This window comes from Pagrus major, chromosome 22 (assembly GCF_040436345.1).
Source record: "Pagrus major chromosome 22, Pma_NU_1.0".
Taxonomy (NCBI): Eukaryota; Metazoa; Chordata; class Actinopteri; order Spariformes; family Sparidae; genus Pagrus; species Pagrus major.
Window position 1 is genome coordinate 18,872,354 of NC_133236.1, and position 17,657 is coordinate 18,890,010.

General features: G+C 42.3%; 1 protein-coding gene across 4 annotated transcripts in view; it reads left to right on the forward strand.

Annotated features, from left to right (window-relative positions):
• Positions 1-17,657, forward strand: part of utrn (utrophin) — a 190,551-nt gene that overhangs the window by 52,962 nt on the left and 119,932 nt on the right. For all 4 annotated transcript variants that reach the window (XM_073492397.1, XM_073492400.1, XM_073492399.1 and 1 more), the window contains exons 43-55: positions 758-930; positions 2,291-2,441; positions 3,401-3,576; positions 4,198-4,333; positions 4,783-4,932; positions 5,576-5,728; positions 5,836-5,937; positions 6,145-6,265; positions 6,767-6,984; positions 7,145-7,262; positions 7,409-7,614; positions 8,537-8,691; positions 8,829-9,018. In XM_073492397.1, coding sequence (XP_073348498.1) covers positions 758-930; positions 2,291-2,441; positions 3,401-3,576; positions 4,198-4,333; positions 4,783-4,932; positions 5,576-5,728; positions 5,836-5,937; positions 6,145-6,265; positions 6,767-6,984; positions 7,145-7,262; positions 7,409-7,614; positions 8,537-8,691; positions 8,829-9,018 — 2,049 coding nt within the window. The remainder of the gene's footprint in view (positions 1-757; positions 931-2,290; positions 2,442-3,400; positions 3,577-4,197; positions 4,334-4,782; positions 4,933-5,575; positions 5,729-5,835; positions 5,938-6,144; positions 6,266-6,766; positions 6,985-7,144; positions 7,263-7,408; positions 7,615-8,536; positions 8,692-8,828; positions 9,019-17,657) is intronic.

Here is a 17,657-nt window from a genome sequence, read left to right on the forward strand (position 1 = left end):
ATTTGTTATCTGTTCCATCCACTAGAAGGCATTCCAACAGGTAATAGCTTTCTTGCTAAGAAATATCTAAGCTTAGACACTGGTAAGCCCCGTGATGAGGAAGGACAAGTCGCTTGCTGATATTGTACCATTAAAGGTTTACATTAGCACAACTTTACTGTTCATCAGACATGACACAAGCATCTCGTTTTCACATGTGGGGAGGCCAGGTACCATCATAACAGTAAAAAGGACAGTAAAAGACAACAGTCACCAGCTACAATCCTGTTGGTGCTAACTACAAACAAGACTCATTACATCAATGTCAAGTCTTGAATACCTTTATCTTGAAGTAAACGTGTATGTAACGCTGTGATCCTACCCTCTCGCTGAAGTTACATAGTGCAGAAACAAGTGATGGGGGGCCGAAGTGGCTGAGACAGAGACACCATTCACCTTATTACAAGACACTGTACCATCAAAATGATTTTGAAGCTGTTTTTATGGTAAAAAAGTAACATAATGTTGCTTTAAATTTGGAGTTGAAATTTACTTGAAGGGATTTTTTTTGTAGGGATTTAAGTGGGGATTTTCAGCACCATAAAGAAATCAATGTTATAAAACCTGGGGCCAAATCTGTCCTAATTGATGTGATTTTATGGCACTTAACATCCTCCCCGCTGTGGGAACCTTTTAGCCTCTGTTTTAATTCATAGTCTCCCGCCTTCTCTCGCTCACCTTGCTGTGTTTCCTTAATCTTGCTCTGGTCTTTTTCTAGAATATCAAAGAGAATCTGGAGCGTCTTGGCGAGCAGGTCACAGGAATCCACGAGCGCCAACCCGATGCCATTCAAAACGCTTCGCCTGCTGAGGTCGCCCAGATCGGAGACGCTCTCACACAGCTCAATGCTGAGTGGGACCGCCTCAACCGCATGTACAACCACCGCAAGGGGTGCGTACAACAACTTGACACACGCAGATAACACTGTACATACACTCCTCAACTAGTGGTAAGGTGTAGAATAAAACTTGAATAAGTCTGTCACAGGAAAATGTCGTGACTGGGGAGAGAAGTGAGCACGCTGCTATTTTCAGATGTGAATGTGTGTGACAGGATATGTGGCCGAGGCTGCTGGAACATTAAATGCCAGCTGTCTGCTAGTCAGGAGACAGCAGGAACAGATAGAGAGATAGACCAGGGCACACAATCAAGCACCCTACACACACACACACACACACACACACACACACACACACACACACACACACACACACACACACACACACACACACTGACCTTGATTACTATCAAAACAATACCTTGGGCATAAACAATCTCATGCCTATTCACATTTTCACTCACTCATTCATTTACTGACACAACACACATGCACGCACTGCATGACCTTGACAATCATCAACAATTCCTTGGGCATAAACAGTCTACATTTGCTGAGCACAGTATGAGCACATGCTAGAATAAACTGGTAAGCTAATTTTGAAGATTGCACACGAATGTGGGAGCACTCCATCTGCAATCACAATAACCTCTGGGCATCATTAAAAATCAAAAGAATAGAGTCTATTTTGTAAAATTGCTCATCCAAAACTAATTTCCTCACATCGTCTCTCTGATCAGATGTGTTGTTCTGTGAAAGGAAATGACCCTTGTGCAGACCATCAATGTGATAAAAATCAGTTTTTTTATATAAGGGCGTTTAACTAATCAGCCTGTCTGTCTGTGCTGATTTATTCAATAAATGTGAACTTTCCTTATTGTGATGACATTTTCAGGTGTTTAATAGAGGTCAGCGGGGCCATTTTTCTTATTGGAAATTGTGGAATTTCCCTTGAATAAACTTAAACCAGAATTCTTAGGGAGAAATCAAAGCCAGAATCCACTGTCATTATTCAAATCAATCATGAACTGAGCTTAAGGTTAAAAAGATTATGCTGGGTAATTGTCTGCATGAGTGTCTGGGAGATTGATCTCCACCTGAGTTTTAAAGGAGACATATTGTGCTCATTTTCAGGTTCATCATTTTATTTTGGGTTACCACTAGAATAAGTTTACATGCTTTGATTTTTTAGTCGGAAGAAGGAAATAGTGACCCATGCGCGTAAGGCAAGTGTGTCAAAGAAAATTGACATTTAAAAAAGCGTAGAGAGGAGGGAATGACATCTACTCAGTTTTGAAAGTAACTAAATACAAAATGATAGAGTTAAAGGATGGGTTTGTCGTTGTACATGTCTGTACATGTCACCAATATTTTGGTGCCTGTATGAACAGTAAAAACCTCTTCTTGCTGCAGGAGTTTTGACTGCGCTGTAGAGGAGTGGAGGCAGTTCCACTGTGACATGAATGACCTCAGCCAGAGGCTGACTGATACAGAGACACTGCTGTCTGAGAGTGTTGGCCCTGACGGACAGCTGGATCTGGACTCTGCACGACAACATCAAGAGGTCAGTGAAAGGTGAAGGAGCACGTGGAGGTTGGAATATTAGTGTTTTTCCACATAACATTAATGTGTATTTGATGAAAGTCTCACAGAATATAATGATTTGTATTTTTTATATATTTTTATTATTTTATAGAAATCTTTCATGCCATTCTACCTCTATCATTATAAGAACTAATAAGTGGAATATAGACTCATATGTTCCCATATGTTTACAAGCCCAAGGCAACATTATTACCTTCCCAGGATGCAGTGGTAATATGTTTGAAATATAAGCTGCTACATGTTTGAGAATGTAAGTCAGCAGATAATTGCATTTGGTTTCCCAAGGGGAAATCTTGGTGCTATTCTGTACCTGATAAACAAACCCACTGCACATCTAACTGCTCATTATGCAGAGCGAGAAATGGAGAGAAATGAACTGGAGAGGAAGATGAGAAGGGGCCTCTGATATTGCTTTGTTTGATTACTAAAGCGGGCGATTTCATTTCCAAAGGGAATTAAAGTCTCCGGAGCTGCAGCATTATCGCTGACAGCACCATCGCCATTAACACCTTTTATCAGTGTGGTTCACAAAGTTCCAGCTGCACTCCATCTGTCCGGCTCCTTTACACTTTTTCACAGTCTCTGAGAATGAGATGAAGGATCAAGTGGATGGGAATTGAGAGATCAATTAGCTGACTCACCCTTTAGCGGACTTTACAATCACTCACCCTGCTTTTCGGATCTGTCTTGGCAGGTTAAATCTCTCTTAGTGGAAGTACAGATTTGGCAGCTTAAATCTTGATGTGCTACAAATCATGCCAATGTGTCAATCTGAGAGATGGAGTTGTGCTGGGGGATTTGGCCTTGAGTGATCTGGCTTATGCTGTTTGATTGATCCCCGATTCCACCTTTTTTCTGTGTTTTCTTCCCCCATCTCTGTCCCTCATGCTCTCTGTCACTCATTTATACGTATTCTAGGAGCTTGAGGAAGGTCTTGCCAGCCACCAGCCTGTCCTGGCATTACTGAACCGCACTGGAGAGCAGATAATCGGGCAGCTGTCGTCCCCTGATGGATCTCTGCTTGAGGAGAAGCTGGACGCCCTTGGTCATCGTTGGAGAGCTGTCAACCGCCAGGTCTTGGAGAGACAGCGCAGGTAGTTTATTCTGGGAAACACACAGGATGCTACGTCAGATATTTTTTGTGAACATCCTGTATTTATACCTATCTCGCACATTTCATGTATCTCTGGTGAATACTTTGCAAAATGCTGCACAAAACTGTACAGCTCTTCTTTTCTATTTATGATTCAAGACTTGCAGTACTTGCTCTTTATGCTTCCTTGTATATTTCTACTTACTATGTTTATTGTAAGACACCAAAACACCAACGCTAATCCCTCATATGTGAAAACCTACTTGGCAATAAATCTGCCAAGTAGAACAATAAATCTGCTATAGAAGAAGAAGGAGAAAGAAAGAAGAGGAAGAAGGCATACTTTTTTAATCCCCACGGGGAAAGTCTATGTTTTCACTCAGTTATTTTTACACTGTAACATTTAGTCTTACAGTATAATGAAGCACAGAGGTTTGTGCTCCCTCTCCATCACCGACAGTCTTTGTTTCTTTATCAGTGTTGGCAGGTTAACATTATCAGTGTGGTCAATCAGTCTATATAAGCAATTTAAATGTAAATTTTAGGATTAGGCCAGCAACCTGCAGGAAATGAAGATCCTAATCTGACAATATAAAGTGCGTGTGTTTGTGTGTGTTTGCAGGCTGGCTGGAGGAGACCCAGCCCTGTCAGAACTGGTCAGGAGACGCGATGAGCTGGCTATATGGCTGGAGCAAGCAGAAACTGCTGTCAGCTCCTTACCCGTCACTGCCACTGACAAAAACCTCAAAGAACTCAAGGTACAGCTGGGTTCAGAATATGCTTAAGTCAATTGCGATTCACTGAGGTGCAGAGATTTCTATTCCCGCTTCAGATGGATAGGTTCAAGTTATTTTTATGGTCAGCTGCAACTGTGTTGCATTTTCTCTTTGTTCTTTGTTTGCCTCACTGTACTCACAAGTTGCTCCCTGTATTCAGTCACAAGAAAAACAATTTCAAAGCCAGCAAACTTGCACAGAAATAACCTCACTCTCACATCTCTTGTTCTGAATGATGCATTTTTCTTCAGAGAAATACAATCGCTCATTGTTTTCCTACTTCATTCCTTCCAGACAGCAACCTCAGCCAGACTTTTAATCAGTTATGAAACAGTATAATGAATGATGTTGTGCTGCTGTGTTACTACTACATCCCTAAATCAATCTTTCTGTGGAATCGAGGGTCAGCGCATTCTTTTTTTTCTTTGCAGGGCCTTGCCGAGGAGATGGACTCGCAGAATGAACGTCTCGGATGGCTCAACAAGCATGCCCCTCAGATCCTGGCCAGTCCGACCGTGAGTCCCCAGAGCAGAGACCAGCACGTTGGCAAACTGAGAGCCATCAACCTCAACTGGAGCAAGGTACCAACACTACATCCAAACTCATACTGGATTTTTTCATCACTGTTGTGAGCAGTGGTTCATAACCATTTTCCTTAAGAGACCCCTTTTTGATCATTTAGGAAACTGATGATCCATGACTGAGTGACAGATTGCTTCCTGTAAATATTGCATGAGAGATGAGTTGTCCCGATACTTTAGTAACCTATTCAACAATTCTGTCTTTTTTAGGTATTTTTCCATTTTTAAAAGTCATACATACTTAATAGGCTTCGTTTTTGACAGCTTTAGTGTTTTCTGATCTGTTAGTTCTCTTTTTCTAATGCAGGAAAGGGCTCTTTAGGAGAGAGTGATGGCTCTGTCAGTATAGTTTGTTTTAATTTTTCAGCATGCCCTTATTCTTAGTAGTAATTATAACAATAATCAAAACTTGAAGATGAATCATTTCATTTAGGTTTTGTTTCAGAAATTAATTAAATGCTGAGATATATGCCTGCTGTACTGTTCATTTTTAAAAAACCTTTCTCAAACAGCTTAGAATTAAGAGGACGTTGCGGCTCCTCGTTTAGCTTTAGTAGGGACCACAACGTCTGCTGTTCTCCTTTTCTGCTATGTCTTCTCCATCCTCTTTCCAATCATTCATTGCTCCCCCTTTCCTCTGTAGGTGACCCATGAGTTGTTGGACAAAGTGGGCGAGGTGGAGGCCAACTTGCAAAGTCACGCTCAGTTCCAGGACAGGATGAACAGACTCACCGACTGGGTTGTTGTCACGCACCAGACGATTGTGACCAGAGGCCTGACTCCTGGCCAAGCACAGGTAGATCATTGCACACGTCATGAGAACCAAGACACCTAAAACCTCACAGGAAATCTTTTTACCCCAGGCACAATGTGGCGCTTAGAATGAGTTCTTGCCTGTTGTAGGCTCTGGAGGTCTCCATGAAGGACAGGAAGAGGGACCTGGAGGACCTGTTGGCTCATTCTATAGAGCTACAGAGACGGCAGCAGCTGTTGCCTCATGAAAAGGTCCCAGTTTACATTGTGATATGATTAAATTAAGACGCACTGTTAATTGTAGCGCATGATTACACCATATTGCACCTTTAAAGTGCTAGATAATTTTATTTCCAGTAATTAATTGAGGTTTAATTGGCTGTTTTATTAAAAGCTGGCTACACTCTTGCTAATATTTTGTATTCAGTCATTAACTATATTTATGTACCATGTGTGTAGAGTAAGGTAGAGCAGCTGGCAGCTGATTGGAAAGCTCTGGATGGTCGACTGAGGGAATCACTCCAGCCACCCGTCTCTCCATGGATGCAGCACCAGCACACCGTCCAGCACCAGCAGCTTGGTAAACATATCTAGAAATTTACCTCAAATTCATGATTTCTCTCTTTTTTTCTATCACGAGCACCATCTTTATCATACATCAGTTGTGTAGGGATGAAAGGACTCTGCACCACCCAATAAAGTATTACACCTTTTAATGAGAAGGAAAATGAGATAACAGGACATAACAACATAGAAATATGTTCTTAAATTAGAGGTAATAAGTACTCAGGTGGCAGTTTTGGAATTCCTTATTGGCTCGGTTTAAAGTGGAGCATGATGAAATAACAAATAAGAGGTGAGCAACAAAGTCCTGCTTGTGTAACACTAAAAACAAGCCCCAATGCCTCATCCATCATGATTTAGTGTGATGCCTCTATCCCCCTGAGAGCTATTTGACAGCACCTCCTCTCTCACTTTAACATGTTTAATGTTTATTGCATCACTTCCTTTTTAAAGAAGCTCTATATGTCAACATTACCTGCCTTGAGCTCCCTGCCTTTTCATCGCCCCCCTGCTCCAGTGTCTGCGGTCCCTTCAGCCGTGCAGATGGCCAGCCTGGTGAGCGAGGACCCCCACCACCAAACGCCGCACACACCGGACACGGTGGCACCCACCGACCTCAACGAGACGGCCACTGAACTCGCAGACTGGCTCCTCCTCATCACGCAGATGCTTAAGTCTAATATAGTCACCGTGGGTGACACGGAAGAGATCAGGACCACTATGGGACGTCTTCAGGTGAGAACGGGGGAGCAGTTGTGGATGCATTTGTGTGATGAAATTCTTTTCAATGGAATATTAAATATTTTGTGGAAAATTGAACTGCTGAATACATTCATATGAGCAATACACTTTGTCTGATTGTCTCTGTGTGTTTGTTTTTGTAACATCCTGGCAGGTAACAAAGATTGACCTGGAACAGCGTCACCCCCAGCTCGAGGACATTTTCACCCTGGCACAGAACATCAAAAACAAGACATCTAATCTGGATGTTCGCACATCCATTACTGAGAAACGTATGTACACAGCAGTATGATCACACTAGAAAGACATAGAACAGTTAGCTGCTCCAAATGCCCATCGCTTAACAATGTCTTGCTTTAAAGTTACCCTCATTACTGTCTGTTTATGCTCTTCTTGTTGAATGTGTGTCTGTTTCTAGTGGAGAGGGTACGCAGCCAGTGGGACAGCACTCAGCATGGCGTCGAGGCACGGCTCCAGCAGCTGGACAACATGATTGGCCACAGCAACCAGTGGGAGGAGCAGAGGAAGGAGGTGAAAGCGCTCATTGGGCACAACGAAGGACGTTTCCACAACCTTCTTCAGCAGTCCAGAGATCCCCTGACTAAACAGCTTGCTGACAACAAGGTTAGGGAAAAAGTTTCACTGTTAAAACTTTCCCTCTGTGTCCTCTGGGTGTCTAATGCCTGTCCTTCCTGAGGTCATTCACTGTGATTCTGGATCTTTGTCATTATGGTAGACTAGAAATGTACTCCAGGGAATTTGTCTGCTTACTTTCTTAATAGAGAGCCAAATCTTAGACCAAACTTTACTTTATGAACTATTAGAGGTCTTTCATACAGTCGTAGAAGTCTGCACAAGGTGGGAATGAATAAATCACCTCTCTGCAGTATCACTTTGAACCTTAATAACATTTGTACGCCCACATCATCCATCATTTTAATTTGAGATGATGACTTGGCCGAGAGCTTCTGGAGACATATTCTGCCTCATGAGTGTGTCTGACGCATTACAGGAACGGAACACTAGAGGGCAACTGAGTTTAACAGAATCCAGCATGTTGCATACACAGCTATCTGCTCCTGGTTTGTGTGGTCATGTAATGATGAGTAATTGTCCATTTACAATAGTGAAACGTGCCTTTTTGTTAAAACAACCTGGGGGTCACATAGGGATGACTTATTTTCTAATGCAAAATTTAAAATAATAATCTGGCCTCATGAATAATAGTTGGGTCTTATGTAACCTGCCTGATTAAGTAGAGGTTAAAATAACAATGTCAGATGGCTGAGCCATAGAATTACAAATTTCTTTGTGTTTTTAGTGCTTCAATTTATTTTTTATTAAGTTTGTATAACAGGTCATTAATATTCTTGCAGAGCTATTTGTCTAACTAAAGCAGACACAGAAAGTAGTGCTTGCAAATAAATAATAATTAAAAAAGTAGTGCCAACAGGAGCCTTGACAGTGACACATAACGGTGGAGTCACATCTGTCACATTTGCAGTGTCACGATGATCCTAATGCCTCTGTGTTGATTGTTTTACAGGCGTTCCTCCAAGACTTGGGCCGAGGCCAGGCTGCAGTCGCGGCCTTCAACGAGCTGTCCAATCATCTTCTGCAGGAGTATTCGACTGACGACACCAGGAGGATCAAAGAGGTCACCGAAAAACACAACGCTGCCTGGAACAGCATCAACAATAGGTGCACATAAGCTCACCTGCTTACTTGCACATAGTTTGATTGTGCCAAATCCTGTGCCGGCTGCTACTGTAGCTAAAGTCATAAATCATGTGTTTTTCTTTTATGTATAGTCACACATATGATTTATTGATTGGCAGGGCGAGTGACCGTCACGCCCAGCTGGACAGTGAACTGAAGGGCCTGCAGATGTCTCTCAGGGAGCTGGAGTCCTTCCTCAAATGGCTCCAGGAGGCAGAGACGACAGTCAACGTTTTGGCCGACGCCTCCCAGAGGGAAGACCTGTCGCAGGATTCCGCCCACGTGAAGGAGCTGAGGCAACAACTGGAGGTAAATACTGTGTGTGTGTGAAATATGCACAGGTGCTAGCCTATTATCTCAGTGTCATCCTTCATTAACGCATCGTTCACCAGTGGAACTGAGGCAGGGGGGGGGGGGTGTGTGCGTGTGTGTGTGTGCGTGTGCAAGTGCATCCATGCTGGTTTAAGGTCTGTGAACGAGAGGGCGTACAGAGGGCGCGTGAGTGCTTGTATGCATTGAGTGCAGCTCATTGATCCTCTTGTCCTATGCTGCTTAGGAATTCTGTGTGTGTACGGTAGAGTGTGTGTGTGTGTGTGTGTGTGTGTGTGTGTGTGGGGTGTTTGAGCTTCCTCTCACTGGCTTGTCATTTACCCAGACCTTCCCTCAGGGATCTGTTGACACACATCATCTTATGCTTTATGTAATGTTTTAATCCTGAAATCACTTCACCTCACCCTTTCAACAGATAAAACGGGCACTAATCTTATTTTTCTTACATCCTGGTCAAGTTGAAAGGTTTTTTTTTAATGTTGTCAGTCTTGTACTCATCTCTTTTGGATTATACGTGACGGGTTTTCATTTCTATAGCCTTTTTTCAGAAACGCTCAATGATTTGAGGTGTATGTGTGTATCCCAGCTTTCTGCTGCTTTCAGTTAAACTCCATGACCCTGAGAAAGTGCTGCAATGTCGTACATCTTTCAAAAGCGAAACCTTAAGTCCAATAACATACTGTTTATAGAGAATGAATGCACAAATGGTCACGAAGATTTCTTGGTTTTGAAGCTGGTTGTTAAGGCCTGGCTGGATTTGGTCTCGGTGATACATTCAGATTGTTGGAGAGAAGTGGATAATATCACCTTTATCTCTCCGTTGCAGTGATCTATATTTGTTTTATTGAACCTAATCCATCATTATAAGCCCTTTCCAAATTTCAAAGGACACAGACTGTATACTATTGGATTTTATTCCAATAAAGTCTGTCAAAGTCATCTCAAAGGTTAAGTGTGCGGTAAATGTAAAACAGTAATTACATTTTAACGGAGATTTAATGTAAGTATCAGTCAAACATATTGGTGGACCTCTGTGAATTGGCCACAACCCGCAGTCTTTAATTTTATCCTCTTTTTCCTCATTTCCATCTTTCTGTCTCAGTAGGAGTCGAGATTGATGGATGACACTCATGTCTAGAGAGTAGGATAATGATACTGAGACAAATGTCGAGGACGTGTGTTGACACGTAGAGAGTCCTCTCCCCAACTTTATGAACTCACAATGACTGTTCTGCTGCCGTCGAGTGTCTTGGTTACTTTAATCACAGTTTTTGGCTACAGGCCATTGTCAATCTCACTGCTGTTTTCATATTAAGCCCACAGTTGGTGAGTCAGTTCAGAGTCGTGACAAATTCTAATGTGGCACATTAACTGACATTTTGTAAAATTGTAGAGGCTGAATGGATTATGAAGAAAACTCATCGTGATGCATTAATGATGGACTGGACCACAGGAATCCTCAACTTTTGTTCATTAATAAACCATTTTCACAGCCGACATTTTGACAAGTCAAAGCAGGAAAAGTACAGGTGTGACCAATAACGTTAACGATGGCTGTATTCCATTAAGTGTCCCAGTAATTCATGTCAGTGAGTGAGCACACACAAAAGCAGAGCCCTGGAACGAGCTCACCTGAATGGAATGCAGCAATCATTAATGTTAGAAATTCCACCTGTGCTTTTCCTGCTATGAGAAGTCAAAATGTCTGCCGTGAAAAAGGTCTACAGAACATTTAGGAAAATTCAATTGTTTGCTGTCTTGCAACGAGTGCGATGAATATATTGATACCACTTTCTTGTTTGTCTGTTAGATATGAGGCTACATGCAAGAGGTGCTAAGCTTATCTTAGCATACAGACAGGAAAAGAGGGAAATGGCTAGCCTGGCTCTGTCCAAAATACAAAATTACGCCCTACAGCACCTCTTAAAGATCTTCATTGACTCATGTTTTATGCCTAAACAAACAAACTCTTCATTTTAATGACTGAATAAACAAACTGACCTTAAAGGACAGCACAATTTCATACTGTTTTACTTTGTTTATATTTGGTGGACCCTGCCACCTTTCTAGCTGTGTTCTGGGGACCCTATTTTCCTCTGAGAATAGCTTGTTTATTCAGTTATGGAAAATATTATTTATTTATTATTCTGAGTTTGTATTATTACTCATTAATATTGTAAATCTGAGTTTGAATTTCTTCTCCAAAACTACATAGTGCCCCTTTAAATACTTTCTGTGATGATCAGTCTTGTCATCAATTCGTACTTGTATACCCAAGATGTTTAACTATTCCATTTACATGTGTTTGCTGCTTAGACTGTGGTAGACTGGGTCTTCAAATGCATTTTTAAACATAGTGTCACAAAGTGGTTAACTCGGATACTTCATATGGATTAAAATCATTCTATTGAAGTACATACAGTTTTATTCTGGATTATCCATGTACAGTTTATTGTTTAATAGTTTATCTGTAAACATGTTGGAGCAAATGTGTAAACCCAGTCCATATTGATTCACAACATTGTTGGCACTGGTCCTGTACAGTCACAGACATGAAAGGGATGATTACCTTGGTGTGAATGGTATTGCAGCGTCTGACTAGTTTTCTATCATTTCATGGTATTTAACATCGTATCACCTGACGCTTAGAGAAAATTAGCAATAATGGCATGTGCAAAGGTGTACACATCTGGAAGAGCTGCTGTTTTCAAGCTCAACTTTTACACGTGTATTAGAATTGTATATGTGACTGCCGGTGTGTGAGTGTGTGTGTGTATATTGACCATTGCAGTCAGAGCAGACATACACGCCTCCTACAACCTCCTAGTTGAGACCTGGTACTGTCAGTCCTGTTAAGACTGAGTCAACAAAACAGTCAGACTCAGTTGTAATTCCCTGTGAAGCAGAGTCGATACTCTGTGGAATGACTGAATTGGACGCTGTAGCCAGTTAAACCTTGTCTAAACAGAGCTCTTCAGTAAGCTCATCGTGATCCCCTCTCCTGGTGACTGTGTGCATATATCTGTGCGCGAACATGTCCGTAGATGATGATTACTCTAGCTGGCAGCGTAGGTAAGCTGCATGTTGGTTTAAAGGAATTTATTTATGTTCAATTCTCCTGTCTGCCTCAGAGTATCCCTTCATCTGTATAACGAGACAAGGCGAGCAGGGACCGAGTGCTGTAATGCATCCCATAGTGATGCTACAGTGAATCCACCGTATGTGTGTCAGTTTGTGCTCATTTTAAATGTATGAGTCACAGTTACGGGGGATCTGCCGGTGTGAAGCGTGCTGCTCTCGGGCAGTACAGAGGTTTTTCATCCTCACTTCAAATGAATGCCTCTTGTAGTGCAGGTTAGTGAAAAGAGAGTGTTTTTCAGCCGCACTTCAACTAAAAGTCGACAGTAACGTAGACAAAACGAATAGGTTTAAAATACCCTCCTGTGCGTAATACCGTGTGGTCAGTAGATCTGCAGGAGCTGCGCAGCTGTTCCATGATAATCTCTGCTGATTGTGCACTTATCTCTGCTTTTACGTGAATGTCTGCCTCTTTGTCTCTTGATGTCATCTCTCCGGTACTTTCGAGCATCCAACAGATTCGTTCTCTAAAGATTTGGCTGTTTTCTACATCGATAAAAGATGCTTAAAAGCCTTTTAGCTTCTCATGACCTTTTTACTCCTACCTTTCCTCCCACTTTTTTTTCCTTCAAAATCCGTTATCTGCTCTTTTCCAGCAAGGCCTCCCTTTTCTCAGTTAATCTTTTGAGAGCTGCATTTGGGCCACACAAACACGACACACAACAAACACACCATAGAGTTTCAAAGTGGTAGGAGCAGCTGGGTTTTCTTTTTTAATGACATCCTCAGTGTTTCTTAACATAGAAACTGATGAGTCTCATAGATTATTAGAGGATACTATAGATTTATGTTATCGCCATCAGTTTTTTGTTTCTCTTTGGGTCATTTTATCAGATAGCTGACAGAGGATAGAGATAGACAGAGGACAAGAAATGTGTGAAGAGACAGGAGTAATGACATGCAACAACAAGAAGTCTATATCAAGATCTCAGTGAATGAATGCAGTTGTGAGATGAAGTTGTTTCAGTTGTCACCGACTGAGAAAACAGCCATTGCAAATTCCATTTGTTGAGGAAGACCATGAGATGTGAATGAAAGCTTCGGGAGAAGCTAGTCAGTGTGTTTATTTCTGAGGTCGACTATATGAAAAATAAAAAAATAAATATTTGAAGTTTGGTACGGCACGTGGCTACCCATGAGCCTCGCTGCCATTTCTATAGAAAGGAGGCCAGTCATCAGAGCTGCAGAAAATTGAAAATGCTTTGATGTTGCATTTGGGAATTTGCTGAATTCATCCAAAATTGACTTTCCGCCTGATTTACGCTGTATTAACTGATTCCTACGAAGCACATTTTTTAGTTTTAGGGGCACACACATCAGAAGTGTACGCTCTGTAATTGTACATTTCTTACTAAAATGCTCCTTGTTAAGTTGTCACACTGAAACAGCTATTTTTTAATACACTCAGCTTCAGCACTTTTGATTCAACCAGCCGACTTTCTAGTCCATCCGAGCTGTGGAAGCGCTCCAAATGACAGTCACTAACATTGCCAAGGCAGAAAATGAATGGGACATTTACTTCCAGGAACCCTGGACGCCTGAAATAACTCCTCCCTCTTCCTATTGTGTGTGTGCATCGACCCTCTCTCTCTTTCTCTTTCTCTCTCTCTCCATTTCGCCGTCTCTTTCTGTCCGTCTCTCGCTCATTGATCCGTTGGTTTCCTCGCGTAATGTCATTCCACCTTCACGGCAGAGATAGTATTTGTTGTCACTTACTCTGCTGCCTTTGGTCCGTCTCTCTCCTTCTTTTCTTCTCCGCTTTCTCTCTCCCTCTTCCTCTAAAAGGAGTACTGTGTCTCTCTCTCCCTCTCGTTCTCTCACTCATTCCCTCTCCTTCTCTTTTCGGATCAGCAGCAGTAAAAAGTGAACCGCGTACGACCACCAGCTCCTCTTTCTATTCCAGTGCAACTCGTGCCTTCCTCTCTCCTTCTCCTCCCCGCTTTGCCGGCACTTTCAGCTCCTCCTCTCCACACTTGATTTTTTTTCTCTTCTCTTCTACATCTTCCTCTACATTTCCTTTTTCCTCGTCACCCTCTTCTGACTCTGCAGGGTGCCTTCACAAGTGATTTGTTTGATTCTCTTCTGGCTCTGCAGTCCGGGGTTGCGCGTGTGAATGTCCGCGTGGAGGAGAAAGTGAGTGTCTCGTCTTGTCCTGCTTGCCTGCATCATCGTGTGTGTGAGAGTGTGTGTGCATGGGTGAGAGTGACTGAGAGAGAGAGGGGTTAACGAGGCTGCACTTGCTGTTTGTTGTGTGTGTGTGTATGTGATGAAACGCGGAGGCATGCTGAGCTGAGTACGCTTGGGAGTGTGTGTGTTTTTTTCTCTCTCTCTCTCTCTCTCTCTCTCTGTGCATGTGTGTGTGTGCGCATCACGTCAGCTTGGCTGGGGTCTGGTCGGCTGGCTAGGGAGAGTGAGAGGGAGAGGGAGAACAATATGAGCGGGGTAGGGCAGTGCTAGCATGCGGACCAGGAGCAGGCTGCTACAGAGTTGTAGCAGTCTTAAGATGATGGCCATGGTCCGGACCTCCCTCCAGAAAGTGGTGGTCTTCCTACACAGGCTCCAGAGGATGGCCATCTCCTCGCCGCGATACCAGAAACTCTGCAAGGTACGTGGGACTCCAGGAGAGAGAGCGGACTGGAGGACGGAGAGTTTCTGTTTCTTGTTTTTTTTTTCCTTTTCTTTTCTAAATTATGTTTTAAACTTGTACTTGTTCCCAAAAAACTTTTATCGTGTTTTGCATGTTCTCGTGTCTGCTTGAGGCTTTTGGATATGTTTTTTTTTAGACCATTTTTACTCTATGTGAAGGCGGTTTGTGTTCTTGTGTGCCAATCAGCTGAAAGTTTTACGCTGAATATGTATATTTCTTTTCAATATAAATGACTTTTTTTATTCTCAGAAATGGGAAGCGTCTCACCAAGTAGTCTATCTTTGCCACGTTCATTGTTTCTCCTCTATTTTCGGTCTTTTTATTCATGAGTCATTTGGTTGTCAAGACATTCTGTTCCAGCCAATATTGTTTTGGGAACTCTGTCACCTCCACCGCATATCGTTTTAAATATATATACACATACACCTCACTGACTTTAGGACTTTTGGCACTTCTGCCAACAAATAATGATTCCAACTGTGCATCCCTGTTGTGGTGTGTGTGTGTGCTTGCTTATATTTTTGTCTGTATACTGCCAGTTTTGAAAGGAGTTTTGACTCTATAGTGGTTGAGGCATAAACAAACTAACAAGGCGGAGAAGAATATGTGTTGTGTTGTTTTTGAGTGAGTACTATTCTGTAGTTTATTTTTAATGTTTGTGAGAAACATCCTGACTGTATGTATATTTTGTGTTTTTAAAGGAGAAGATTTATGAGAGTTTGCCCTATAGTGGCCGTATGAACAATCGAGTCTCTTAATTAGAGTTATTAACTAAGTTTAGTCATTTAAATCTTTTTCTTTATATTTAAGTCGTATCACTTTGTAACCTGTTACCACTGTTTGTCAGCTCTATCGATTTCCTTAGAGGAAACAACTTGCTGGTGTGTGGTGTCATTTTGTACCACTGTTGATCATTATTGATCGCTGCTCTTCATTGCTGTCTTCTCTCGGGTTGCACAACATTGACCCGCTCTCTGTCAGAGGGCAGAGGGGACCAGCTGTTGAGATTTGACAGTGCGGAGAGACTAGTGCATCAGACCAGTTTCTGATTGCTTGCCAGCTTCAATCATGCTTCAGCAAACATGTGGTGGTTCCACTTAATCCATCCTTAATCCATAAATCCATCGCTCTTTAGTGCTCCACCCTTTTTTTTTTACTGTGTGTGTTTGATAGTTTGTCTTTGTATTTTTGCCAAAGTGTTAACATTGGTAGAGTGTGTTTGCTGTGTTTAACAGGTTTCACTTACCTCTCTTGTCTCTTAGGAAAATAGAAATGCAGAAAAGAACAGAAAGTTGGCACAAGGATGAGACTGAGAATCAGGCTTTTATAGTTTTCCTGCTTAAAGTTATTTGTCTGGTGGATGTTCTGCTTGCTTCTGCTTGTTTAACGAAGTGAAGTCAGGTGCGTCCTACAGTCCTGCACATGTACAGTATTTGCAAAATCAACACTTGCTCTTTCTTCACTTGCTCATTTGGCTCCGTTCAGCATCCTTAGAGTTTGGGCCTTCCTGGATTTGCGTCCCTACCGGTGGGAGGCATCAGTCATTGCACACTCGATTACCCTCCCCTGGGTTGCATCAGTCATTCCAGCTTCGTTTGGCTTTCCCTGGGGGCAATCAGTGATGTCTGGCTTGTCCTGCCTCCCTGGGGTGCGCTCACTGGCTGCCAGGCTGGAACAGTGACTTCTCGATGATGGATTTGCTTGGGGCTCGACCTCTGGGGTCCGGCCATTCTTTCTGCTTTAGGACAGCGCTGGTCCTAAAACAGCCCACCTGGCTATTGTCTAATTCAGGATAAAGTACTTGGATAAACTAGTGGCTCTTCTTTAGGCAGATTTGTATTGATTATTACCAAATTTAAGTGGGGGAAATAACTTGTGAGAACTTTTTCAAAGCTATTTTCAGTCAGTCCTGTGAACTCAACATATAAATAATATTCTCCTGATCTGATTCTTGTCATCAGACCCAGGCTCACATGCAGGCTGTATTTTACTCTTGGCAGTCCAGTTAAGCTGAAAAGCCCAGCTTATCATCTAAAACATATTGGCCTCCATCATATCGGTCCTCACTATGTCTTGTGGCAGGACAGAGCAGGGTGACCACCGTGCGCATTCACCAATCTATGAATAATGGAAAGTTAATAAAATCTACTGAGTCATAACCTTCTAATTGTCTTTTTCTGTTAATCGTGCTTCGCTGGTTGCTCTTGAGGTGTTTGTGTGTCTGTGTGGCCCTTTAACGGCACTCATTATGTTGATGTATAACACTGAGCTGTGCAGTCTTTGGGAGCAGACTTGCTTGCACAGTTCTTAAAGTTGTATCTGTTATTTGGTGTATAAATTGTTTTCTTCTCCCACTTTACCACTTCAGAGCAATAATGTTTAATGAGGTTGTAGACTATTAGAGACATTTTACATCTATACAGTGTTCCCTAAGGCTTTGTACAGTCCTACAGTCAGTGCATTTTTTTCCCCTCACAGAATTACACTCCCATTAAAGATGTCAGCTAAACGTCTTAAATATAAATATAGAGGCTCCCTGAACCATTTTAACATGCTGATTGTTTCTTTTCACCTTCCTCCAGCCCTACATTCTTGCTCTCAGCTGTTCTTGCTTCTTTGCTTGCATGCTTGTGATATGAGTAGATGACTGGTAAAGGCTGCTTCTGAGTGGCTGCCTGGTTACTTTGTTCTGAGGCATACAAATAGCCCCAGCAGCTCATTTCATCCCCTCACTTTTGCTCTGCTCTGTCTCTCTGTGTGTAATCACTAGCTGAGAATTGGCTGAAGGGCCCACCTCTCTCCTGAGGAGTGTCCTCCTACTCTCATTACTGTG